This window comes from Typopeltis vanoorti, chromosome 8 (assembly GCF_054136105.1).
Source record: "Typopeltis vanoorti isolate ZY-2024b chromosome 8, IOZ_Tvanoo_1.0, whole genome shotgun sequence".
In the NCBI taxonomy this organism is placed as follows: Eukaryota; Metazoa; Arthropoda; class Arachnida; order Uropygi; family Thelyphonidae; genus Typopeltis; species Typopeltis vanoorti.
In genome coordinates this window covers 19,965,342-19,992,741 of record NC_143556.1, presented here as the reverse complement: position 1 = coordinate 19,992,741, position 27,400 = coordinate 19,965,342, and the positions used below count along the sequence as shown (strand labels likewise).

The 27,400-nt window shown below is 35.4% G+C and overlaps 1 protein-coding gene across 6 annotated transcripts in view; it reads right to left on the bottom strand.

Annotated features, from left to right (window-relative positions):
* The window catches only part of LOC150103803 (exonuclease mut-7 homolog), a 317,319-nt gene extending 292,545 nt beyond the window's left edge, over positions 1 to 24,774 (bottom strand). For 4 of the 6 annotated variants that reach the window (XM_090396544.1, XM_090396548.1, XM_090396547.1 and 1 more), the window contains exon 1: positions 10,170 to 10,184. In XM_090396544.1, the coding sequence (XP_090252670.1) occupies positions 10,170 to 10,174 (5 nt within the window). In that variant the 5' untranslated portion in view covers positions 10,175 to 10,184. Of the gene's footprint in view, positions 1 to 10,159; positions 10,355 to 24,641 lie in introns of those variants that run through there. The other 2 variants (XM_090396545.1, XM_090396546.1) reach the window with 2 other exon arrangements.
* Between the last annotated feature and the right edge of the window lie 2,626 nt (positions 24,775 to 27,400).

Sequence of the window (27,400 nt, the reverse complement as noted above, 5' to 3'; positions counted from 1 at the left end):
GACTCAATATTGAAAGAATCAATTGTGTTAAAAATTTCATTTGGTATTTCTTCAGCTTCATAATCATTGTCACTGGACACCACTGCATTCCCTTGTGCTTTAATGAAAACATTTCTAACACAGTTTTCACTTACAGCAGTACAATCCACGTAACTATATCTTTATATGACATTCTTTTCATCTGCCCTGTTTTGTTAAGTCTTCCCACTTAGCCCGCAAATTGTCTTTGAACCACAGTAAAGTTAGACCTTTCGTGCCCTGCTGTAGCAACTGAAACCTCTTTTGCTACCTTCAGATTCACAGTCCTAGAACTAGGCATGTCAAAACTTATGGGAACCTCATCCATATCCCCAAAGTGACAAGGATCAACCCCACACAAGTTTTCTCTCAGAAACAAATGAAATTTAGCTACTTTCACTTCCCAGTCGCACGGCAAATTCTGTCCGACACTAGTGGAGGAGCGCACATTTAAACTGTTTCTCTTCATAACCCAAAATGGGTAGGCCTTGAAATCCTTTATATTATCGTTTTGTGCAATTCTTTTCGATTCCTGCAACACATGGACAATAGATATTCTCACATCTTTAGCTCTTTGGCACATGCGCGTTATCTATACAGCAAAAGGAGTGATGAACATGTTGGGGGTGCGTGTTATCTATCGAAAAATATGGTATATGGATCTGTCATAGTGACAATCTTGGTCACTATCTCTAGATCCTCTCCACCCAGGGGCGCGCCGGCAATATGTGCGACCACACAAGTGACAGGATAGTAAAGACGCCAAAGATTTCAGGCGAGAGGAAATACTTAAAAATATTATTCATTAATTATATCAAAATAAATTACATTTTTGTTTAAATGTTAATTATATTTTAGAGATTTGTCTTAACCACCTTACAGGCCATTATGGATCAAATATGCATCTTCAAACACTTTGTATCCATCATATATTTCAATGTAATATCAATAGTATTACAATTTTAATATGCACTTCACATCCATGACAACCTTGACGTCTATAGACGTCTTGGCCGGTAGCGTGGTTAAACAAATTATTTATAATCACTTATTTGTTATTATTCCTTAAGATCTTATTTTATTCTGATTCTAATTCTAACAAGTAGTTTAGAGTAAACAAGTAAAAACTTGAACTTGCATGAGATTGCTGTTTACAGGATGACGTGCGTTTGAATTTGTTTAATCTTGTTCATGCTTGCATTTGCTCTAAACATATATAAGAAAATCTGCTGCAGTTTTTAACTTTATTCTATATTCTGCTGTTATCAGCAGAATATAGGCAACATCTTGCAATGTACCTAAATCATCATGAGAAAAATTTAAATATTTTGAACAATTACAAAAAATGGACAGAATTAATTACATCCTTAAAAAATAAAACTTGTATTGATCATTTGCAACAAACAGTTTAGATAATGAAAGGAAACGTTGGTATGAAGTTATAAAACAAATAATTTTTGAGTACAGTTTTTTAAAAAAAAAACAAAAAAAAAACAGCTAACGCCTTTTATTCCCTTATAGTGAGTAGGCGAGGCCTTTATAGCCTATCTAGCTTTTGGAAATTGAGTGGGCAGTTCAATCTCTCCTGGTAGCCAATCAGAGATAGCTGGCCCATGTCTATCACTAATTATAGCAGCCACCAATGAAGAGGCTGGCAAACAAGTGCTGCCATCTCCTGGTACCTAACCCTAACAAGATATCTTACTGTCTGAAATAATGTGAGTACTACGGTCGATTTTCTTGAGTTTATGTGAGGAAAAACCCACTTGCCTGTGCCAGAGTTCGACTCACTCGAGAATCGGTCGAAGAAAGGCTTAGAAAAAGTTCCTTCAGTCAGCGACTAGACTTGAACTCAAGTCTAACTTCGAGCGACCAAGCGCAGAGGACTCAAGTGCCACTTCCACTGAGCTACACAGGCCTAGTACAGTTTTTAGGCAAACAAAATCTAGCTCTTTGTGGTAAAAGTAATAAACTTTATGATCGCAACAATGGAAATTTTTAAAGTGCATTGAGATGTTAGAAAAGTTTAATCCTTTTATATCGGAACACACGCGATGTGTGCTAATGATCCTGACTTTAAAAATATGCATTCCTATTTAGGAGATAAAATTCAAAATGAAGCACTCACTTTATCGGCATCAAATATTAAAAATAATGTTTTTATAAAGTTTTTTTTTATTGGGGGGAGGAGTATAGGGGAGCCAACTAAAGTTTTGCACACAGGTGCCATACACTACTGGCACACCCCTGCCTCCACCACCTCATGCTGCAAAAACTAGCAACTAAATCTGCAACAGTTAAGATTTAGAAATTATAGTCTTATAAAGAAGGATAATAACCTCTCTATCACTAACTATCAATGTGTTCTTTTCTTCAACATCCAAGTCATTTGTTGAGCTATTTTGGCCACTTTTGCAATATGCCCTCTAAACTTCAACTCCCATCATCCCCAAATTCCTAGTCACATCAACTTCCTGCAGTTCAGTACCATCAATGTAATACACAGTATCATAACCTTAAACTCTGCTATATTAAACTGACAACCATTATCCTTTGCCCACACTGCCAATTTATTTCCAATTTATGTAGAGATCAGCAAGATCTCTACATAACCTTTATTAATTACTGTCCTCAGTTTTGCATCAGCGACAGAATAATTGCCTCTCAAATCATTCTAGAGTACTGAGGCACCCCACTACTCACCCTCATTCTCCTGGATTCTATTCCATCATATACTACTCTCTGGTGTCTGAGTCAGCTTCCCCCCACACACACGAACACATTATCCATGACATTAGCTTTCATATCCATTCCCAATTGCTCCAATTTTACATAACAGTTTTCTGAGCAATATTCTGACAAGCACTTTTGCAAAATCCAGCAGCATCATGATGTAGCCATTTCCCTTATCAAAATCAGCTGTCACTATTATAAAATGAGTCTATTGCTTAAGGGAACTACCTACCATAGAGTATCACAGTCTTATCCACCTATTCCTCAATTCTGTCTTTAATCAATTATTCCTATCATCTTCTGTAAACCAAATCTTACTTATACCAATAATTTGTGGCCAAGTCAACTGACCAATGCCATAAACTCTTCTGTGGATTCACAATTACCCTTATGTTATGTAATTAACAACCCATTCAAGGTTGGCAACTACATTTGTATCAAAGGTTTCAGGGTTGAAACCTCAAAAATTGCACTCACGTTGCATAGTCATTTTTGTACTCATTTGTTCCAGGGGTGGTAGAACACCTATGGCTGACTTTACTCAAGTAAAATTGTAAATAAAATTAAATTCATGCTGTTCCCTTTAAAGAATACAGGAAACTGTGTGGAATTTAAATAAAATTTTGTCAGATAATTGCAACAGTATAAAAATACATATGTTAGAGAAATGAGCAGACCAAAGCATTATTTATCTTGGAAAACATTTGGATTCCAACCACTGAATCTCTCTCTATGTAGCATTTTGGATTAAAGAATTCTACCACTGAATGGAATGCTTTAATCAACTATATGGCATAGCTGTTCCTAGCAGGCATAATTAATTACACTGCAAAACTGGTTGCGGTCATTTCGAATTACTGCCAAAGAAGCTAAGGTTACAATGCTAAACTGAGGATGTTCTTCTGGACAGTCTGTCTATTTGTGGAATGAAAATCTAGTTTTTGGGAGGAAAAACCAGAACACCACCACACAAGACCAGATAGTTACTGAAAAAAGTATCTAAATATTATTACTATAATGTATATTTTTGCATATTTGTATACTGTATTTGTAGAAGGTAGGAATGGCAAGTATTTGAAGCCAAACTTCATTGAGAACATACAGTAAGAGAAAGAGGTATCGCAAATGAAGCTCAGTTATGTGAACTTAAATATTATTATTAAAAGAGATCTCCAGGGAGTGGGTAACTCACTGAGGAAGGTCACATTTTATCACCAGCTGTCAGACCTGTTCTTGAATTCATTCACACTACCAATCCATTCCAATCAGGCACTACTCTATGAGAGAAAAATCTAGCTCACCTGCCATCTTGATGGCATTCATTCTCCACTCCAACAAATGAAAAATTCCATCAACTAATAACCTGTAAGACCCTTTCAGAAGTTCAGAAGTCCCATTCATATCACTCCTCTTATCTCCTATTTGCTAGTGTCTGCGGGTCCACAATGCTGATATCATTTTAAACATCCTCTCCACTGTATATCAGAATCACCACGGAAAACAGAGACCGGACCTGTACACAATAGTCCAACTGAGGTCTTATCAAGGCCTTATAAAGAGGCAAAATGACTTCTTTATCCCTTCATGCAAGGTTCGTTTCAGGACTGCAATTATCCTCTGAGTTGTATTTGTAGTCTTTGTTATATGGCCCTTAAACTTCCTATCTACTAAAACTCCAAGATCTCTAGCTTGATCAGTTTTTGCTGGCATAATTCCACCAATATAATGTGACGATGGATATCTCATCACACCAATGTGCATGCAAGACTTTATGTTTGCTAATACTGAACTGACAGCCAATTTTCATATGCTCACAATTCTAGCCTATTCAAATCATTCTGCAAATCACATGTGAGTACTGCATACTAGCCATTCCTGATTACCCTGCCTATCTCTGCATCATCATCATCATTATCAGTAAATAGCTGTATGTTTCCTGTCACATTCTCAATGTCATTAATGTATACATTAAATAACAACCATGAACTTATCCTTGTAGTACACCACTAGTTACCTTAAAGTTTGCAGACTCACATCCCCAATATACCACTTTTTGATATCTATCAATCACCTATCCTCTTATCCATGCTAATATTTTACAATCCAATCCCATATTTTCTAATTTATGCATTCCATGTTCCGTTCAGTTAAAGGCTTAGCAAAGTTCAAAAGTATCATGTTGTATCAATTCCCCCTTGTCTAACTCAACAGTAACATTATATTATAGAATGTGAGTAAGTGCTCAAACATGACCTTCCATTAGTAAGCCCATTCTGTTTGTTGCAAACTACATATTCTCCACCAACCCATTTCTGTGTGCAAGTTCTAACCAACTTTTCCAAAATCTTCACCACTGCTCCAGAGATACTGATAAGTATATCTGAAGTGGTCATGGTTAGATACATCAGTCTTTGCACAACCCTTGTGCAATGGGATTACCACGCATTCTTTCCACTCTCTGTTCTTGAGACTCAAATTACACAGCAGAGTCAAATGAACAGCCAGTTCAGCTGAACACTCTTTTAGCAACCAGGCTGATATCCCATCAGTCCATATTGCCGAATTGTAATTCAGTGTGCAACAGCTTTATTATCTCCTCCTCCATGCAACCAAGTTTCTTCAACCTATGAAGAGGTAGCAGTGAGTGCAATGTTGCATATACCAGGTTTGATAGATTTTAGAAAGATGGGCACTCATTAGTTGAACAATCTCTTCTGTATTCAGTAGTTATTCTTTCATATTTATTCTTCCCTTTACTCAGAGAAGAAGGAAAGAATTCTTTTGGGTTGTCTTTAGCTTACAGACAGTTTCTTATTATACTCAGACTTAGCTTTTCATACAATAGTTTCATAACTGACATCATCCTTATGTACATGGTATGTCTTCCACATCACTTTTTTCTTATGAATGAATGGATAATGGCAATAATGCAGAGAATCTCTTGCATAATAACATTACAGATCCATTTCACTTTTACCCTATTTATTCTTCGAACTATAGGGATAAACATTCCAATCTTGCATCATTTAAGTATTTTTTTAAATGTTTCTCATAAAACAACATACCATGGAGCAGAACCCAGCATACTCCTCAGGTCATAATTTCCTGCTTTGTAGTTCAGCATGTAATCTTTTCTGAATGGAACTTTTATAAACATACCCACTTCCCAAGTTATTATTGCATGATCACTGTTACCAACCAGAGGCAGAATAGTTACGTTCCCCCTTTGATACTATGATCAGATGTAACACTCATGTCAGAGGCTTAATGGAGTAAATTGCACAAAGTTGTGAAGACGACACATTGGATAATGGCAATAATGCAGAGGACCCTGACATGCAGAAACAAGTGTCATTGTATAAGGCCTTGATCAAGCCTCATATCGATTATTGTGCACAGATTTGGTCAGCGAGTTTTCATGACAATGAGGATATGTTAGAAAGAGTCCAAAGAAGATTTACAAAGATGATCAGTGGTATTTGGAATGTGGAAGACAAGGACAGATAGAGAGAATGTAAACTGTTAAGCCTCGTTAATAGGAGGGGGTGGGATATGATTGAGACATAAGCTAGTCAGGGGTTGTTATCTGGTTGACATAGAGGAGATTTTTCATAGAATGGGAGGAGGAAGAGACAATTGCTGGAAATTGTTTTCTATGTTTCTATGTTTTCTATATTTTCTAAATTGTTTTCCTATATTGGTTCTATGTACTCCATGCAAAGAAGTACATAGAACCAATATAGGTTCTATTGGTTAAGGTTTTAATAATATCATGTTGTTGAAAGGGTGTGTGTGTGAGTGGGTTTCCTGTATACTGAAAAGGCCACGTTATCGTTGGGTAGGCGTGTTACCAAGATTAAAAGCTAAACTATTATTAGTTTCCTTATCCATAGTGAATGAACTGGATTTTAGGGTGAATACTACTGAGGTGAGATAGAAAGAGTCTAATGTGTGTCTGGGTAATGAGGCTGATTAGAAAACACATCATCCACATATTGTAACCAGATAGAAGGTTTGAGAGGGGCTGCATCAAGAACTTGTTTTTCAAAAATTGGTAAGGGAAGGGCGAGAGGGGAGAAGCCATATAGCTCTATCTGTTTTTAAATTTTGTACTTCAAGAGAAAAATCCAGAATGGATGGCATAGGAAAAGAGATTTGTGATATCAGGAGGACAAACCTTTTTTTTTTTTTTTAATAAGTGATAAGGTGTCGTTTATGGGAATACTGGTTACCAGTGAAGTGATGTCAAGGCTAACCAAAATATCTGTATTATTTAATGTTAAATTCTCAATAGAAGAGTCTTAAAACAGATATTTTTATTTATGATGTGGTATGACCAGTGTTGTGTCCCAATTTACGATTTCTACTCTAATCTTACAAATTCCTTTTATCTATATTCTTCTAACTTCTATGCCCGAGATTTTACCAAAACTTATACCAATATCTAAGTTATTGCTCCCCGTAGTACCCCTAATATTTGTATTTATACTGTGCCTTTTGGGATATTTAGTTTAGGATATTATATACATAAACAAGGAGAAAGAACTCAAATATATCTGAAAGTGTAACTAATGCAGTCGTGACACTTAACTCGATTCTCAACTTAAATTTTCCGCGTGACTAAGTACAATATTTTCAAGTGGTTATCAACTGCACCATTTATGTTGTCATAAATAGGGAGAAAGTCAATCTCGAATATATCTCTTAGTATTTAAATATTATTGCAGTCGTGACTCTTAATCTCTTCCCTCAACATTAAATTTTTCCGCGTGATTAGGTACGATGATTTTAAGCGGTGCATTGGATTAGCAACATCAGACAACTCTTTTATCACTGAACAAAAGGTTTATTAAGTTTCTAAACATGGTACAATTCAAATACTAAACTAAAATACTTATAGACTAACATTAAATTATTACAAGCAATATGGCTATTTGTGATTATGCCACCATACACATTAATTCATAAATTCACCTGATGTGAACAAATTAGATCAATTCACACTATCTGATTATTCATACTGAAGTAGATTAACAAATCATTCACTGCTAACACATACTTGTGACATTTCAATTATTTTATACATTACATTAGGCATTCAATTCTTAGGATACGTAATTACTTAATTCACGCTATTCCGTTATTTGCACTAACACACAATTATGTCATTTAAATATCTTGTGCAATATAATAGACATGCAAAAATACCTTAGGACTCTTAATCATTCACAAATCTTTAACACTAGTCAATCTACACATAACACATTCTATCATATACTAAAGTCCTAGTATAACTTCAACAGTTCTGTATTGGAATCACGATACTTTTCACAGACAAATTTCTAGCTAACATAGGTTATGATTTACAGTACCTTTCTTGAGCTTTTCGTATGGGCCTTTATTCTTTTCCAAGCGAACCTCTAGTATAACTTCTCGTAACTCTGGAATACTTTAACACACATATATTTGCTCTACTATTAGCAACGAGGACATCGATCTCTTTACAGCTCTCTGCTTTGCGTAGTTGAAACGTCGAAGATCCCTGCTTTTCTAGAACTCAATGGCAATTTTTTCTTTGCTTCCTACTCGGGAAAACGGAAATCGAAATCCCGCTCGCTTTCGTTTCCGTGTTGTGACGAGGAGATATCACCCCTGTCGCCACTTAGGAAAACCCCGTGAACTCCACCGGAACCAAAACCAAACTCCAAGGCCAAAAGCGACTATCCAAAAGGGTTTTTTTCCAGGGGGTTACCAACCCTTTTATAGCTGCTCTCCTAACGGCACCATTTCTTACTTCCTTTCTCCTCCTTCTACTTGTTTTTTAATCATCGACCAATTAGGGTGGCGTTTTCTCGCCAAACGTCATTTGATCGGCAAGCCCGTTCTCAATGTTTCAATCCGGGGATCGGCCCTAAGTGATAGCTTTGCTTTTCTTGTGCTGGCCTGACTTAATCCCCTTTCAAACTTTTTCTATGAATTCTACTTAATAACTTAATCTCTCACATAATGTATTTTATGACTCCCCCATTTCTACTTATTTACTTAACTCTCTCATTTTTAATCGTATTACAATATTAATCTATACTTTCCTTTGTTAGCTACTTATTTAGTTAGAATTCCTTATTTTAAGTCATATTACAATATTAATACATTCCTTCCTTTATCAGCTACTTTAACAACAACCCTTACATTTTATACTTTTTACTGGATGCAAGAAATTTTCCATTAAATAATTCATTTTTTTTTTTATGCAGGGGTTTTAATTTATGATATTTATTCTTCATGTTACACCATGATGGCTGAGAATACTATATTCCTAATATATCAGGTGTAACACCAGTGGGGGGAGCTTGCTAGCTGTTTTGCTAATTAATAGCATAGGGAATCTATGGCATCTATTATAGTTCTTAGGGGAGAAGTGAGTTTTTACACACAGATGTAACACTCTTTGACCTTGAGTTACTTCTGTTACATACTATTTGAGGAGGGTGCCTTGTAACGGCTCAAATAAATAAATTCAGTTTCATTCTTACCATGAGATTTTTTTACTGTTGTGCAATCAATGTTCAGATAATGTCCCCATTATGATTGCTCATTTCGCACCCATCTTTATTTGCTAATGCATTTCTTCATCACTTGCAACTCATCCACAAGGTTTGTATATTCTGCAGGTGAAAAGGAAACATAAATAAAACCAATAAAAAAAAAGAAGATGAGGAATCAAATGGGCTATGCATTTTCATGGAGTAAGAATTAAAATTATGAAAATTAAAAATTAAAGACAAGGAATGAAAAAAAGTAATAAGGTATATAATTGTGGTAATCTTCATCAGATGATAAACAGTGCAAAACTGATTACTAACTTGCCACATGGTTTAAGATAGCTCTTAATTTATAATCTTAAACCACAGAGAGCTCATAGTCCTTTGGTCGCTGTTTATTTATCACATAACACTGATTCCCACAAAACAAAACAGACAGCAAACCATAATGTTGATGGTCCTGTATATACTTTAATAGTTTTTGTTCCTTTCTGATCTTTAATTTTTAGTTTTTATAATTTTAATTCTCAATCTTTCAAAATTGACAGTCAATCAGATTCATCATCTTCCATGTTTACTGATTTTATTTAAGCTGCATTTCCGATTATTGAATATACATATTTAAGTTCATATAACTGAGCCTCATTCTCAACAACTTCCTCTCTCTTTTTTTTTTGTATTTCTTTAAAATAAAATTTTCACTTTATTAAATTTTATCATAATACACAATTTTGAATAATCATAGGTTAACCTAAGAGCAACAGCTTGAGCATGTTACAATATGCATATAGTTAACATACAGTAATGTAATGTTACATCATCATTATATATACATATCATATATCACTATATACACATAATTTTACCCTATTATACATCATTATGGTGGTTAGCATATTCGCTCTCCAGTCAAAAGGCTGCGGGTTTGAATCCCTCCCTGGGCATGGATGTTCGTGATTGGCTGTGGAAATACTAGTGGTGGTGTTGGCATAATTAGTGGATTGAGTGGTAGAGACAAAATTGTACAGCAGGTGCCCTCCCTCGATGAGTCTTTGGACTCCCTGGAGGTGTCAAATAATAATAATAATTATATACACATCTTACATATGTTTTGGCTAAATATCTTGTTATCCTTACCTTCTAAAAATATACAATCATGTATGTCTTTTTAATTTAAATTAAAAACTTTATATTAGTCATCTAAATCAGATTTCTTGTTGAAGGAGTGGGGTAGCTTCAATACTGAATAAGCTTTGATATTTTTTGCTATTGCATTTATTTTTTATCCCATTCTTACTTCATGCAAGTATTCATTTGTTGTGTGTTCACTCCAATGATGTGATAATATATTCATCATGAGGGTTTTGCATTAAATGCTCTATATATTTCTTATGTAGTTTCCATATAAAGTAATTTTATTAATGACAACTGATACTGACAATTTTCTGCATCTCCTTTGGCCCTGCCATGTAAAAAATCTTCCATGGTTTTTATTTCATTTTATTTTTCTGGCTCCCATAGAAAGTGAAGAAAGGACAAGATATTTTTAGTTGTTTCCTGTACATTCCATGAACATATTTGCTAACATAATTCTGCCACATTAGAAAATAGATTTTGAAATATCATCGGAACCTCTAACTCATTCACCTCTCTTCTAGTTTTTTTCATTGGCAGGTGTGCCATATCATTTCTGCCTGGATAATATAACCTAATTAATCTATCCTTTTACAATCATTCTTCCTTTGACTAGCTTTATAAAGGAAAAATTTACTAGAATTAACTTTTTAACATATTTATCACTCTTCTGGCCTGCACTTTACAGCACTTACGTATATTATTATTATTATTAGTATTATTATTCAGGCCTCCAAGGAGTCAAAAGACTCATCGAGGGAGGTCCTTCCTAAGACATAAAGTCTGTCAAGACTCATCGAGGGGAGGTCCCCCCCTGAGAAACACAAAGTTTATCTTACCACTCTTTAAACTCACTGACCGTTCTCGCTCCCACCACTCCATCAGGCAATGCATTCCACGGCTCAACCACCCTCCACACAAAGAAACCACTCCTTACCCTCTTGCTCAGTTTCCTTTCGTAACGTCCAGGGATGGCCTCTTGTCATCACTCCTTGCCGCTGTTCAACCAAGCGAAAGAACTCCCCAGTGTCAACCCTGTAACCACCTCTCAACAGTTTAAAAGTCTCAATCATATCACCTCTCCTTCTTCTATCCACCAAACTCTGCAGTCCACATTCTCTCAGCCGATCCTCATAACTATCCTTGTACAGTCCTGAAACCATCTTTGTCATCCGTCTTTATATCCTTTCCACAGTTAATTTATCCCCTTCAAATCCTGGGGACCAAATCTGAGAACAACAGTCCAAGTGTGGTCTGATCAGAGACTTATACAACGGAATGATAACCCTCTTATCTCTGCAGGTCAGTGTCCTTCTCATAATAGCAGCAATCCTCTGTGTTACCTTCACCACCTTTGCAATATGTCCCCTAAACTTCAGGTTTCTATCAATTATCAACCCCAGATCTCTTGTCTCCCCTACTTCCTCCAGTATAACTCCTCCCATAGAGTATGCAGCATCCCATCGATGTTTCCCAAACCTCAAGACCTTACATTTTGCTGCATGAAACTGACACCCCCATTCATTTGCCCATCTATCTAGCTTATTTAAATCCTCTTGCAGGGCTACCACATCTGCACTATTACTAATAATCCTTCCCAGCTTCGCATCATCCGTAAACAACTGAATATCCCCCTGCAATCCACTGGCTATGTCATTGATATAAAGGTTAAACAATATAGGTCCTAGTACTGAGCCCTGTGGGACCCCACTTGTAAACCTCTGCCTCCTGGAAACTGCTCCACCATACATAACTCTGATACCTATCAGACAGCCAATCCTGAATCCAGTTGACCAATCTGACATCCAGACCCATGTGCTGCAACTTAAATATCAGCTTATCATGTGGCACCCTGTCAAATGCCTTCGCCAAGTCTAAGAAAATTGCAGTATATGCCTTTCCCTCATCTAATGTTCTTGAAACTTTATTATAAAAGGCTAGCATATTGCTAAAACAAGAGCGTCCTTTCACAAATCCATGTTGATTCTCACAGATAACATTACCCTCATCTGCCCAATGCTGTATACGGTCCCTCACTACTTTCTCCAAGATCTTAACTACTGATGACATACAGACTGGCCTATAATTAGACACTTCCAGTCTGTTACCACCCTTATGCAATGGCACTATCTTACCTTCCTTCCATTCCCTGGGTACTTTTGCCAAAGCCAGACTCTCATTGAAAAGCCATGTTAAAGGCACTGTCAATTCCCTAGCACATTCTCTCAAAACTCGTGGTGAAATACCATCCAGTCCCACAGCTTTACTGACATCCAGAGTACTCAGTATCTGAAACACACTCTCCTCCTGTACCTCCAGACCTCGAACCAGTCCTATCCCTCTAACATTAAAACTGACTCCTCTAGGATGAAATACTCCAATAAAGTGTTCATTGAACAATTCCACTATGTCCTCTGCACAATATGATCCCTCCACAAAATTTTCTTCAAATGCAATTTTTTATTTATGATCTTATTTGTTAATTTAATTACCAGCTTATTTTCCTAACTATAAGATTGCAATTGAACATTGCTTCTATCAACAAGAATATAATTTCTTGGCAAGTTTTTAAATTATAACCAAGTGAAAAATCTTTCTGTAGCTATCACTAATCCAGAGTATTTTAAAACTATACACCTTTTCACTTACTTGTATATGGAAAATATATGACTTCTGCATTACTTGTATATCTCTTTGGGGTCTGGCTCCCACTGATGAGAACTCAATAAAGTTGAAACTGGTCTCATTAGTGACCCTTCCCAAAGCTGCTATATACAAGTATCCTAGTTATGAAGTTACTTCACATGCCAAGTTTGTTTGTTTACATTTGGATAAAGGATTAAACAAAAACATAATTTCTTGGCAAATTTGATTTAATTCCTTCACAAAATTTCTGCATGCTACCCCTCACCTGCAGTTTTACATGTCATGCTATATTGTTTTAAATTAACTTTTTACTTCTCTGTTATTACATTTACATCTCTCAAATAATTGCTTGCAGGTATAGCATGGAATTAGGAGTTGGCTGGAAAGGAGATCAATGCAGCTTGAGTGATATTCAAGAAATGTCTAGTAGAAGCAATGTCTAAATGTATTCCAAGGATCAGAAGGTTAAATAAGGTAGTGAAAGTGAAGTATGAGCAGCAGTTAGCTAATGAAGCCAAAAAGAATCCTAGGGAGTTCTTTCGATGTGTAATCGGCAAAAAAAAAAAAAAAAAAAAAAAAAAAAGAATGATTATGGAAGAATGACATTGGAGAAAATGGTATAAGACCACTGTGGCAGAGAATATAGTTGAAATATTCAATGAGCAGTTCATAAAGGTCTTTCATTCTTGTGAATGTGACATCATTGAGAGTTTGAGAGCAATTGATGATGAGGAGGAGAAACTGACTGCAAGTGAGCAAGGAGTATATAGGGAATTAAGCAAACTTGATGTTAATAACCTTCCATGTTTGAAGGAAGGTGCTAAGGAGTTGGCAGCTGCCTTGAAACATTTATGTAATATGAGTCTTGCAGTGGTCAAGTTCCAAAGGAGTGAGAGGAAGGCAATATTGTGCCACTTCATAAGGGAGGTGACAGACCTGAAGCATCAAATCATAGGCCTATCTGTGTGTCAGTTGAGGTGTTTAAAGTGTTGGAGAGGTTAGTAAGAACCACAAATTCCAGAATTGGGTTGACAACAATGGTGTTATCTTTGATGGACAGCATGTGTTTGCTAAAGGAAGATCATGTTTTATTTCCCTTTAGCAAACACATAGTGAAGGTGACAGCTTCACTGGACTAAAGAGATTGATACACAGTAGCATACTTAGATTTTGCAAAGGCTTTTGACAGATTAATGCATGATAAGTTGATAGTCAAACTAGAGTATAATAAATTTAGTTTAATCCTTTATCCATGTGTGAACAAACAAAGTTTGCACCTGAAAATATCTTTAGGATGTAGCAAGGTGGTGCAACTGTTGGCAACTCTGCCTTAGTGTCACAACTTCTGGGTCTGCCTCCCACTGACGAGATCTCAATAAAGGTCGAAACCGGTCTGGGTAGTGGCCCTTCCCACAATATACATGTGGGAAGGACATAGTATTATACATGTCCGCAAGGACATGTGTTTTGCATGGTGGGAGATACGGAGACAAGGAGTGATGAGAGCTTGGTCCACCTTTCCTCTGAGTTGCCACCTTGCTACAGTCCTGAAGATATTTTCAGGCGCAAACTTTGTTTGCTCACACTTGGATAAAGGATTAAACTAAATTTATTATAGTCTAATCAAGTGCAAAATAAACTCCCAACAAACTAGAGTGGATGGGGCTGGATATTAGACTAGTGCACTGGATTGGAAATTGGCTATCTGATATGTATCAGCAAGTTGTGTGTGTGTGTGTGTGTGTGTGTGTGTGTGTGTGTGTAGGGGGAGGAGGAGAAACAATATCCCAGAAGAGAAAGTGAATAGTGGTGTGCCTCGGGAATCTGTGTTTAGGGCCACTGTTTAACCTGTATGTTAATGATATTGGGGAAGATTTGGGTAGGGATATTCAGTTGTTTGCAGATGTTGCAAAGTTGGGAAGAACTATGAGAAGTAGAGCCTTCTGGCCTTAGAAGAAGGCTTCTATAAATTAAGTGAACAGGAATGGGAGTGGGGATGACAATTCCATGTTGTGAAATGTAAGGCTTTAAAATTTGGGAACCAAAGATGGGATGTAGAATTTCTTAGTAAGGATATATTGTTGGAGGTGGAGGAAATAAGAGATTTTGGGGCGAAGGTGGATAAGGATCTAAAATTTAGAGGACACACTGACAAAATTGCAAGTACAACACATCAAATTCTGGGAATGATGTGGAGGAGCTAGTGCACTAGCTCCTGACTTGAAGTAAGGAGCTTGTTCCATTGTATAAAGTTTGATTAGGCCACACATAGACTACTGTGCACAGATTTGGTCACCTAGTTTTCAAAAGAACAAAGAGATGATGGAAAGGGTCCGGAGATAATTGACAAAGGTAGTCTATGATCTCTGAAATGCAGAATATGAGAAAAGGTTGAGAACATGCAATTTACAGTCTAGTGAATAGGAGGAAGAAGAGTGATATGATAAAGACATATAAGTTGGTAAGGGGCTGTTATAGGATCAAAGTTTAAGAGGGTTTCATAAAATGGTGGGAGATCAGGAGAGAACAAGAGGTCATCCCTGGATGACCTCTTGTTCTCTCCTGATCTCCCACCATTTTATGAACTTGTTCTCTCCTGATCTCCCACAAAGTATAAGGAGGGTGTGAATAATAGAAGGTTTTTTTGCATGCAGAGTTGTGAATGATTGCAATGCCTTGTTTGAGAGTGTGGTGTCTGAAAATTTGAATGTATTTAAGGCAGGGTATGATGAGCAGTGTATATGACAAAGGGACATCCTAGATGAGGCTTTGACTCCATGGGGTCTTAGGGTAATAATAATAATGATAAATTAATGAGCCTAAGTTAACTAACTCTGTGGACTGATGGGAAAAAAAATTCATATGCTTGGTCACCACCAAGATCAATATTAACTTTCTATGATCCCTGTTCCAAAATGGTGAAATGGCCATATCATCTGATTCATATCATTGAAGGTAATAATCCCTCAGCAACTTCAGATATAGCATTTTATTCTATCAAAAATTTATGTTTTTCGTCATCATCATCTTTGTCATGCTAATTACGAGCATAGACCATATTGGTCTGTTCGGGTCTCATTATCCATCCAATATCCTTTTTTGAGGTCAACCCCGCCATCTCTTTCCAACTGGCTTATATAACAGTAATTGTTTAGAACATCAGGTGTTGGCCATTCAGTTTATATGTTCTATCCATTTTTGTTTATAATTGTTTAGTTTTTCTTCTATTGATTTTATTTTTAGTTTTTTTAAAATGTCTTCTTTCCTTTTTTGGTCTAATAATGTGTATTTTGTAGTTCTTCTCATAAATCTAATTTCATTGTTTTTATTCTTTGTTTATCTTGTTTGTTTATTGCTCAAATTTCACTGCTATATAATAATGTGGGCACGGCTAAAGTATTGTATATTTTCAAGCGTGTTTCTTTCTGTACTATATTTGGATTGAATGGTCTATTTATTAGGACTATAATCTGTAAAAATTTAAGTTTTTAATTTTATGTCTTTTTCTCCTTCACATGATATTTCACATCCAAGATAACTGAAAGTATTTATCTGTTCTATTATTTTATTATTAATAATTATTTTACTTCTAACTGGCCATTGTTTTAGTTTTATCTATGGAAAATTTCATTCCAAACTTTATACTGTAACGTTTAAATTATACGTGGGTGGTCTGAAAAGTTCTTGGCCTCAACCATAAACGGCATTTTTTTTTCAAAGTTGGTACATCTGTCATAAGCATCGATGTGAAATTGCAAGTCATTCTATCAAATAGTTTGTTTTATATAGCTGTCTGAAGCAAAAGTGTTGCCTGTATCCCTTGAAATGGATAAAATTCAGTATCATGAGGTTATAAAATTCTTTGTAAAAGAAGGTTTAACACCAAAAGAAATTCATTCAAAGTTCATAAAAGTTTATGGGCATTCATCTCCTTCATTTTCGACAATCAAAAAATGGGCTGCCGGGTTTAAACGTGGCCGTACCAGCCTTGAAGATGATCCACGTGAAGCAAGTCCAAAAAGTGTAACAACACCAGAAATTATTGTTCAGTGCATGATAATATGGTATCGGATGACCGATGAGTCAAAGTGAGTGAAATTGCAGAGACTATAGGCATTTCAAAAGAACATGTAGGATATACTTTGCATGAAGAATTGCAAATGAAAAAGCTTTGCACAAGATGGGTGCTGTGCTTGCTCACAGCAGATCAAAAAACACACTCGCATGAAAATCTTTGAACAGTGCTTGGAACATTTTAACAGTAATAAAACTGATTTTGTGCATCAATTTATTACTGTGCATGAGACTTAGATTCACCATTACACACTAGAATCCAAACAGTAGTCAAAACAGCAGACAGAAGCCAGCTGTTCAGTACCAAAGAAGACAAAGTCGGTTCCATCAGCAGGGAAGATCATGGCATCAGTGTTTTGGGATGCTGAAATAAAACAGACCAAATTTTGTTTATTAATTATCTTGAAAAGGGGTAAAACAATACCCGGGGAATATTATTCCGATCTTTTAACCAGACTAGATGAACAAATTCATGAAAAAAGACCCGGTTTGCAGAAGAAAAAAAATCACCTTTCATCAGGACAATGCACCTGCCCACAAAAGTGTTTTGGCAATGGGAAAATTAAGGGATTTGCACTATGAATTGAAGGAACATCTACCCTTTTCCTCAGATTTGACTCCGACTTTTATCTCTTCCCAAAACTAAAACTCTTCCTCACTGGTCAGCATTTTTCTTCGAATCAATAGATGATTGCAGCTGCAGAGGGATATTTTGCAGATTTTACTGAGAACCACTACAGTTAAGGGATAATGGCGCTGGAGCATCGCTGGAATAAATGTATTAGTCTTAAGGAAGAGTATGTTGAAAAATAAAAATAATTTTGAAATTAAAATTCGGTTTTTCATTGTTAGGCTGAGAACGTTTCAGACCATCCATGTATATTGCTCTTTGTAAATTGTCTTCCTTATCTGATATTATTACTCGATGATCTGCAAATAATAGCGTATTTATTTTGTTATTCCGGGAAATTTCTATATCTGGATTGTTTAAGGTGTTCCATTGTATTAATATTTCATTAATGTAAATATTGAAAAGTGTTGGAGAGAGAGGGCATCCCTGTCTTACTCCTTGGTTTATAGATTGTTTTTCAGACATTTTTCATTCATTTTAGTTTTATTTCATTATCTTTGAATATATTCAATATTGCATGTAGTAAAACATTAGGTATATTTATTCTTTGTAATATATCAAACAGTATATATCTTTTTACTTCGTCAAATGCTTTTTCGTAATCTATAAAAAAAAGATTTCCAAATTAAATTCTCTTCTTTTTTCTATAAGTAGTTTTAAGCAGAACGCTGCATCCACTGTAGAGCGTCCTTTTCTAAATCCATTTTGATATTCTAATAATAATTTTTCACTGAATATTTTAAGTTTTTCATTAAGTATTCTGCTATATATTTTGTAGCATGTATTCAATAAACTAATACCTCTGTAGTTAGCAGGTTTTGTTTTATCCCTTTTTTTAAATATAGGTATTACTATGCTTGTATTCCATTATATTGGCATTTGTCCATTTGCACATATTTTATTTAAAAATTTTAATAATCTTTGATGAAATTTTTTTCCACCAAATTTATACAGTTTGGAATTTATCCCATCTTCTCCTGCTGATTTGAAATTTTTTATTTTATTTAGGTTGTCCTTTAATTCTTTCATTGTTATCATATCATTTAAGGTATTTTGTAAGTTTCTGGTGTAATTATTTTTGATGCCAGTATTATCCATCCCAAGATTTGTAAAGTAATCCAAGAATTCTTTTACATCTATTTCACAATTTATATTTGCAGTTTCTTTTGTATCTGCATTCATGTGTTTTAGTATTTTGTACGCACTGGGTCTTATTTTGTATTCATTTTCTAGATATGATACAAATTTTTCCCAACTTTCTCTGTCTCTTTCTGGTTTCTCTTTTGGCTATTGCTCGTCTTTTTTTTTTTTTATATTCAATTTAATCTTCTTGATTTTTGCTACTTAACCATCTTTTAAAAGCCAGCTTTTTATTTTCAATTATTGTTTTTATTTCACATATGTAATTTTTTTTTTTTTTTTTTTTGTAATAGATATAATATGTTGTAATAGATATGGTATGAAGGTCAGCAATAAAAAGACAAAGACAATGAAAATAGGCAGAATCATTGAAAATGTCAACTGTGTTGTGAATGGAGAACCTATAATAGATTTAGTTTAATCCTTTATCCCAGTGAGAGCAAACAAAGTTTGCGCCTGAAAATATCTTCAGGACTAAATATAGTGTTGTACTATCTTATCCAGTAAGTAGTGCAACACCAAGGCAACTCGTGGCAAAGGTGGAGCAAGCTACCAGGCACTTCTAACCCAGTATCTCCCATAATGCAAAACACATTTCCTATGTGGATATGTATATACTGTTATGCATTAAAGGGATTGGCCATCTACCCAGACTAGTTTCGACCTTTATTGAGGTCTCTTCAGTGGGAGCCAGGCCCAGAGCTGGAGATACCAGGCAGAAGCAGTAGCAAGTCATCTGTGCCTATGGGAGTTGCCAAAAGGTTTATCACCTTTTTTAAAAATTACTCTGGATTTAGAGAAAGATGTTGAAAATTTATTTATCACTAGGTTAGAAGTGCCTGGTAGCTTGCTCCACCTTTGCCACGAGTTGCCTTGGTGTTGCACTACTTACTGGATAAGATAGTACAACACTATATTTAGTCCTGAAGATATTTTCAGGCGCAAACTTTGTTTGCTCTCACTGGGATAAAGGATTAAACTAAATCTATTATAGTCTAACCTAGTGATAAATAAATTTTCAACATCTTTCTCTAAATCCAGAGTAATTTTTAAAAAAGGTGATAAACCTTTTGGCAACTCCCATAGGCACAGATGACTTGCTACTGCTTCTGCCTGGTATCTCCAGCTCTGGGCCTGGCTCCCACTGAAGAGACCTCAATAAAGGTCGAAACTAGTCTGGGTAGATGGCCAATCCCTTTAATGCATAACAGTATATACATATCCACATAGGAAATGTGTTTTGCATTATGGGAGATACTGGGTTAGAAGTGCCTGGTAGCTTGCTCCACCTTTGCCACGAGTTGCCTTGGTGTTGCACTACTTACTGGATAAGATAGTACAACACTATATTTAGTCCTGAAGATATTTTCAGGCGCAAACTTTGTTTGCTCTCACTGGGATAAAGGATTAAACTAAATCTATTATAGTCTAACCTAGTGATAAATAAATTTTCAACGAATGGAGAACCTGTGGAACAAGTAAAACATTTCAGCTACTTAGGCACAATTTTTACTGAAGATGGTAAACTAAATATAGAAATAGACAACAGAATCAGCAAAGCTGGTATCGTGGGAAGTCAATTGAATAAATTCATATGGAATAAGAAAGAAATTAGTCGGAACACTAAATTAGCTGTATACAAGACTGTGTTCAAACCTATTTTAACTTATGGATCTGAGAGCTGGGTCAGAAGTAAAACACTTGACCAAAGACTAGAGACCGCAGATATGAGAGTCCTGAGAAAGATTAGAGGCATGAACAGATGGCATCAATGGCAATATCATATTAAAAATGAGGATATTAGGAAAGAACTTGACATTGTCAGCATCCAGGAATGCGTTTGCAGAGCTAATCTCAGATGGTATGGTCACTTAAATAGAATGGGAGAGGAAAGATTAGCAAAACAAGTGTTCTCTGCCAGGTTGGCAGGAAAACGACCCAGAGGAAGACCAAGATATAGGTGGATTGATACGGTACAAAGTGCCTTAGACGATAGAAATATAAGATCTGATAATGTTGGAGTCTTGACAAGTAACAGACTGATTTGGAGGAAAATTGTAGATAGGAAGTTAGTAATGATGTAATTTTTTCATGTAGTACTGTCATATCCTGTACACCCCTTGAGGGTACATGGCAGGAATTTGATGATGATGATGATGATGACTTTCATATGCTGCTGATGCAATAATTTCTTTTATATTATTCCATTCTTTCTCAATGTCTTCATTTTCCTCTGTTGGTATAAATTTCTTATACTTGAATCATTTAGTAGTCTTACTTTGTAATTAGATTTTGTTTCTCTAGTTTGTTTATTTTTTGTATTTTTCGTAGCCAGTTTGGTGGGAACCTTAGTTTTGCCTGCACTAAATGGTGATCTGTGTCGATTTCTAGTCCTCTTCTAACTTTAATATCTAGGAAGAGGTTTGCTGCTTTTACATTTGCTATAAAGTAGTCTATTATTGATTTTTGTCCTCTTGCACACCATGTATATTTTTATGTTTGTAAAATGCATTCATTATTTTTAAATTATTATATATTGTATAATCAATGAGTCACTTTCCATTTTTGTTTACTGTTGGTTCTCCAAATTTTTGTATATTGTTGTTACTTTTTTTCATTCCTATTCTGGCATTAAATCTCTGGCTATAATTATATAAATTTTTTTTTTTTTTTTCAAATAATAATAATAATTATTATTATTATTACATGACACCTTCAGGGAGTCCAAAGACTCATCGAGGGGGGGGGGTGTACCTACTCTACAACTCTGTCTCCACCAACCGCATCTACCATCATAATGTACACCAACCATCTACTGCTCAACACCACAATTCAATTTTCAGACAATCACAAACTTCTATGCCCATGGCAGAATTCGAACCCGTAGCCTTTTGGCTGGAGAGTGCATACACTAACCATTCGGCTAACCAGGCTGGCAAAAATAATTAATGCCAGCAGCAGCCAAATGGGCACCCTCCCAAGTATTAACTGTGCTCAGGCTTGCTTAACTTCAGTGATCAGACGAAAACTGGTGCATTCAAACCAGTTCTGTAACATCAATCATAATCAACAATAATTATTATCAAGGAATATATTAAATAAAACAGACCATAATTATATGGTCTGTTTTATTTAATTTTTCATATATTTCTTGTAACTCTTTGTAAAAGTAATAATTTTCTTCTTTTTTTCCTTTTTCGGGGGCATACACTCCAACAACTGTTAAATTTTCTTTATTTAATTTTAATCGCACTACTATATGTCACTTTTTGACATATTTAAAATCTTCCATATAGAAAAATTAATTCATTATTTTTTCTATATGTTTTCATTCATTTCTCCTTGGCATCTAAAACTCATAACAACACTCAACTATATATTGTGCACTGCCTACTTTCCTCTCCACTGATAACAGTCTCAGATTCAATTTTTGCCATTGCTTACATCCTGAACCTCTATCCTGGCAATCAATTATATGATCACTGTTCACCTTCTCTGCTGCCCTCCAACTCCTCTCTCTTTCTCTAAAAATACCATATCCTTCACATTCTCCATGCACAGGTGTCTGCATGGCCCTATGGAAATGGCATTTGTATCTCTAGCATTAGGCAGCTTGAAGAAAGATTGTTATATGATTGATTCTAGTTGGCAAACAGAGGAACTTTTTTAAAGACTTTTCTTTCCCTGGTTCACAAGTTAGTCATTTTGTGGCATGAACAAGTAGAATATTTTTCTCCTGTAAAATTGGGTTTATAACTCTGTATCTTAAAAAAACTGTCCACAGAACTCACACTATTATAGACAATAATACAAGTGTTAGATCTGGTTTGATTTATTTGGAATTAAGAGAGAAGCAACTCAGACTATGAGGCCTGCATTGTGTTCTAATGGTCGATTTGCCCACTTCGCAGGATAAAAAGCCTGCAGTTTCGGGGAGGAGAAACCCTGCCACTTCCATATGAGACCAGCTAACTCACCTTCAGTTAAAAAAACCCTAACAAAGGTTCTTCACATCCTAAATAGGATTTGAACCCAGGTCTTTCCAAAGTATGAGTTTTAGGGTTTAGGGTCATGAGATGGCCACAGCTATATACTCTCTATTTCCCCCCCCCCCATGAAAAAGCAATAATTCATTAATAGCTCAGTATCACTATCAGTGAAAGATGGAGACTGGCTGCCTACCTGTCTTCAAAAGGTTCCAGCAAAAGGAGCTCTGTATTTTCTCTTTAGGGAAAAACAGGCATTAGGGGATTTATTTTTAATTATTCCATTTCTACTCCATGGTAAGTATATTATTCTCAGTCAACTATCTTGCTACTGCCAATAAATTTATTCCTATAAAATGTTAACTCAAAAAAACCAACGACAGTAACTTATTATTATGGGCTACTCCATGGACTTGGATCCGCAGACTCATCAAGGGAGGCCCTAAACATCATGTCAAGCACTATCCAACTTTGGCACAGTAACTATCATACTTTTCTTTGAATTCGCTCACAGTTGTGGCACCCACAACAAACTGGCAACTTATTCCACCATTCTCTACTCTCCAAACAAAAAATCTTGTCTTTACATTCTTACTAACTACACTCTTGCTCAGTTTCCAAGGATGGTGACTCCAGTTCTTCTACCATTGCCAGACCTGTTCTGAAAAATTTCCTCTGTATTAATCTTGTAAAAACCCTCCTTTGATGAGTCTGCGGATCCAAGTCCATGGAGTAGCCCATAATAATAAGTTACTGTCGTTGGTTTTTTTGAGTTAACATTTTATAGGAATAAATTTCCTATAAAAATGAATGACCAAGACAGTAATTTGTATGTCTCAATCATATCACACTTTTCTGCATGTCAACCAATTTATATAACCCACAAATCTTCGACTTGCATTTAATAAGGTTTATTCCACAGACATGCTACTGTCTTGGTCATTCATCTCTGGATCGTCCCTACTTCTTCCTCATCCCCAAGAAACCCAAGTAACCAGATCTGAGTGTGTAGTTAAGATAGGGTCATACAAGGATCTATAAAGAGGTATAATAACCAGCTTGTCTGCTCGTCTATTCTTCAGTAACGAAATAATCAAACGAGCAGCTTTAGCCATTTCTGCAATATGCCTTCTAAACTTTAACTCCCTATCCACTAACACTCCCCAAATCCCCGGCTTCATCAATTTCCTGAGGTACAGTTCCAACAAGTTTATTTATATTTTTCTTTTGTCAAAATTGTAAAACATTTAGTCAATGAGGACTTAGCAAAACAATTACTGATAAGTGGGTAATTCAATAATGTTCTGTCATCACTTGCTGCATGTTGATTTCAATACAGCTGGTAATAACTATTGCTTTGCGACTCCTCATTTTATCTTCTTTAACATCATCTGTCTAAAGTATGAAGTTGCAAACACACCAACACATATAACAGGTTGTGGAGATGTAAACTTTTTACAGTATTTTTATAGGAAAATATTTTTTTCTCCCCTGAGTGATATCAGAAATCATACTTTTATGAATTCTGTATCGTAATATGTCGCACTCCAGCGCAAATTAAAACCAAAACTGATACCGTACCCTCAGTGTCTATGCCGCAAACCTCTAGAGATGTTATCCTCTTGAAAATCGATGTCAAATTATTTGGTCACAACAATAAAAAAATTTCGAAATATACATACTTCTAACCTGCAAATCCCCGCATATTTTATTTTAATTCAATAATGTAATTCTTACCTTCTTGTAAGCGGAGAACTTGTATATCGCGTTAGAAGGATACTACTATCAGTTATTAATTTTAAAACATGCTTCTGCTTACATATCAACAATGTGTTATGATGAAATCATACCCATAATTTCAAAACAAAGCATATGGTATCGAGAGTAAATAATATTTATGTCGCTATCAAAGTATACGAAGTATATATATATATATACATACTGTGTATATATTATATATATATTGAAATTATCAGTATACTACACACACACACATATACATATATATATATATTTTTCCCCCTTTTATAAAGAATTGAATGACTAGAACCGAGATTTAAGTAAAAAGGTTTTAATATAAAAACACGACTAGTTTCGGCTTGCAACAGCCTTCATCAGGTGACATTATAAACGAAAGAAAAAATGGTAAAACACTGAAGATTAAATAAACCATGAAATCATAGCGAGTCTCTATACATTTTAAAACATGCTTCTTCACTCTTCACAACCACAACGATTTAATGCCAATTATGTATAGAGACGACTCGCGATGATGTTCATGGTTTATTTAATCTTCAGTGTTTTAGTGTTTTTTCTTTCTTTTATAATGTCACCTGATGAAGGCTGTTGCAAGCCGAAACTAGTCTTGTTTTTATACTAAAACCTTTTTACTTAAATCTCGGTTCTAGTCATTCAATTCTTTATAAAAATATGTCTGTTAACCGAGTTAATGATCATTCTTCCATATACTGTATATATGTATGTATTCCTAAGCTTCTACTCGGTTGTTATGGTACATTTCAAAAATAGATATTTAATGACTTTAAACCGAGATAAAATATTAAGTTTTGATAAAAATGATACAACTAGTTTCAGCCTTAATCAGGTATCCACTAAAGGTAGAACACGATAATAAAAAATTGAAGTTACAAAAAACTGAGAATTACAGGCAAAAATGTAATACATAATTGACAACTTAAAAAAAACAACTTAAAAAACGTTGTATTTTTAAGTTGTTTTATCCAACGCGGCATTGTCTGTTGCGTGCGTGCTTGTAAGTTCTCGTGAACGCCAGTATTGAACAACTGCAGTATGGCTGTCAGGGATGCCGTTACTTAAATTGATGTTCAAATGTTCAGGATTAAGGAGGATTTCCCTTCCACGATTTTCCTTTCAAACTCATCACTGCAGCGAAAAATGTTTTCGGATTTATCCCAGAAAACTGAGTGACTTTGTAGATCATCATGAGGATTGTTTGAGAAAAGAACATGACTGGATAGCGCAGATGCATGTGATCTTTTATAGGAGATGTCTCTCTTATGTTCTTATATACGTAGTTCAATAGATTTATTAGTCTGTACAAAATTAGGAATATTACAGTCGCACCATAATATGTATACAACTGGATATTTTAGGTTATGATGAATAGGCTTCTGATGGCTTATAAGAGAACGGATTTTAGAAAGTGCAGTGAAAAACGTCCTGACCTGATGTTGTATTTTTTTAAGGACTTTAGCCAATTTATTGGAGACTGAACTAATGTATGGGATGGAGATGCTACCTGTAAAATTAGTAGTTTCCGTAGTACACTGCCTAGGAGGATCCAGAAGAATTTCTGAATCGTTTTTTCAGAATATCGATTTTGTTTAAAGATAAGAGAAAGGTGATTAATTTCTTTTTGGAGCTCATCTGGTTCACTTAAAAGAGAGCGTGCTCTGTGTCTTAAGGTAAAAATAGTTCCGAGCTTTTGTGGTGGAAAGTGATGAGACTGACAGTGCAGATATCTATTAGTATGAGTGGGTTTTCTGTATATAGATTTGAACAGCAATTTAAGCCTGATAGCCATGCTGCAGTTGTTCAATACTGCTTTCACGAGAACTTACAAGCACGCACGCTACAGACAATGGCGCGTTGGATAGAACAACTTAAAAAAATACAACGTATTTTATGTCAATTATGTATTGCATTTTTGCCTGTAATTCTCAGTTTTTTGTAACTTCAATTTTTATTATTGTGTTCTACCTTTAGTGGATACCTGATGAAGGCTGTAAAAGGCCGAAACTAGTTGTATCATTTTCATTAAAATTTAATATTTTATCTCGGTTTAAAGTAATTAAATATCTATTTTTAAAACACACACACACACACACACACACACACACACACACACACACACACACACACACACACACACACACACACACACACACACACACACACACACACACACACACACACACACACACACACACACACACTAGAGAGTTTTTACATAAAACTACAGATTATGATATCCAATATAATTAAAGGAAGAATGCTATACAGTATGATGTTGCTATATAATGCTATATAATGTTGCTCAAGTATTGGAAAAGCAAGAAGAAAAAAGTTTTTTTCTTTCTAAATTTATAATATTTTACACATAATCCAGTTAGAGCTACATGGCCTCGCCTACTCCCTATACAGGAATAAAAAGGTATAAGCTGATTTTTATTTTAATTTTATTTTTTTATACATAATCCAGGAGGTCAGTGAAAATAGTGCATTCGAAGCCATCGGGAGTAAAATCGAGGCTAACAGGACAAAATATACACTTGCTAAAAGTACCTGCACACCAACTCTTTGTATTTCTCATCACTATGCTGGCAATACGAGATCGAGTCTCCTTTTGCTGGTATTACAGCCATTGCCCCTTTGGGTATGCTCACTCTGTATATTACGGTAGCCTGCTACCGGAATTCGTTTATATTCCTTCTGTAGTATGGCAAACAGTTGTC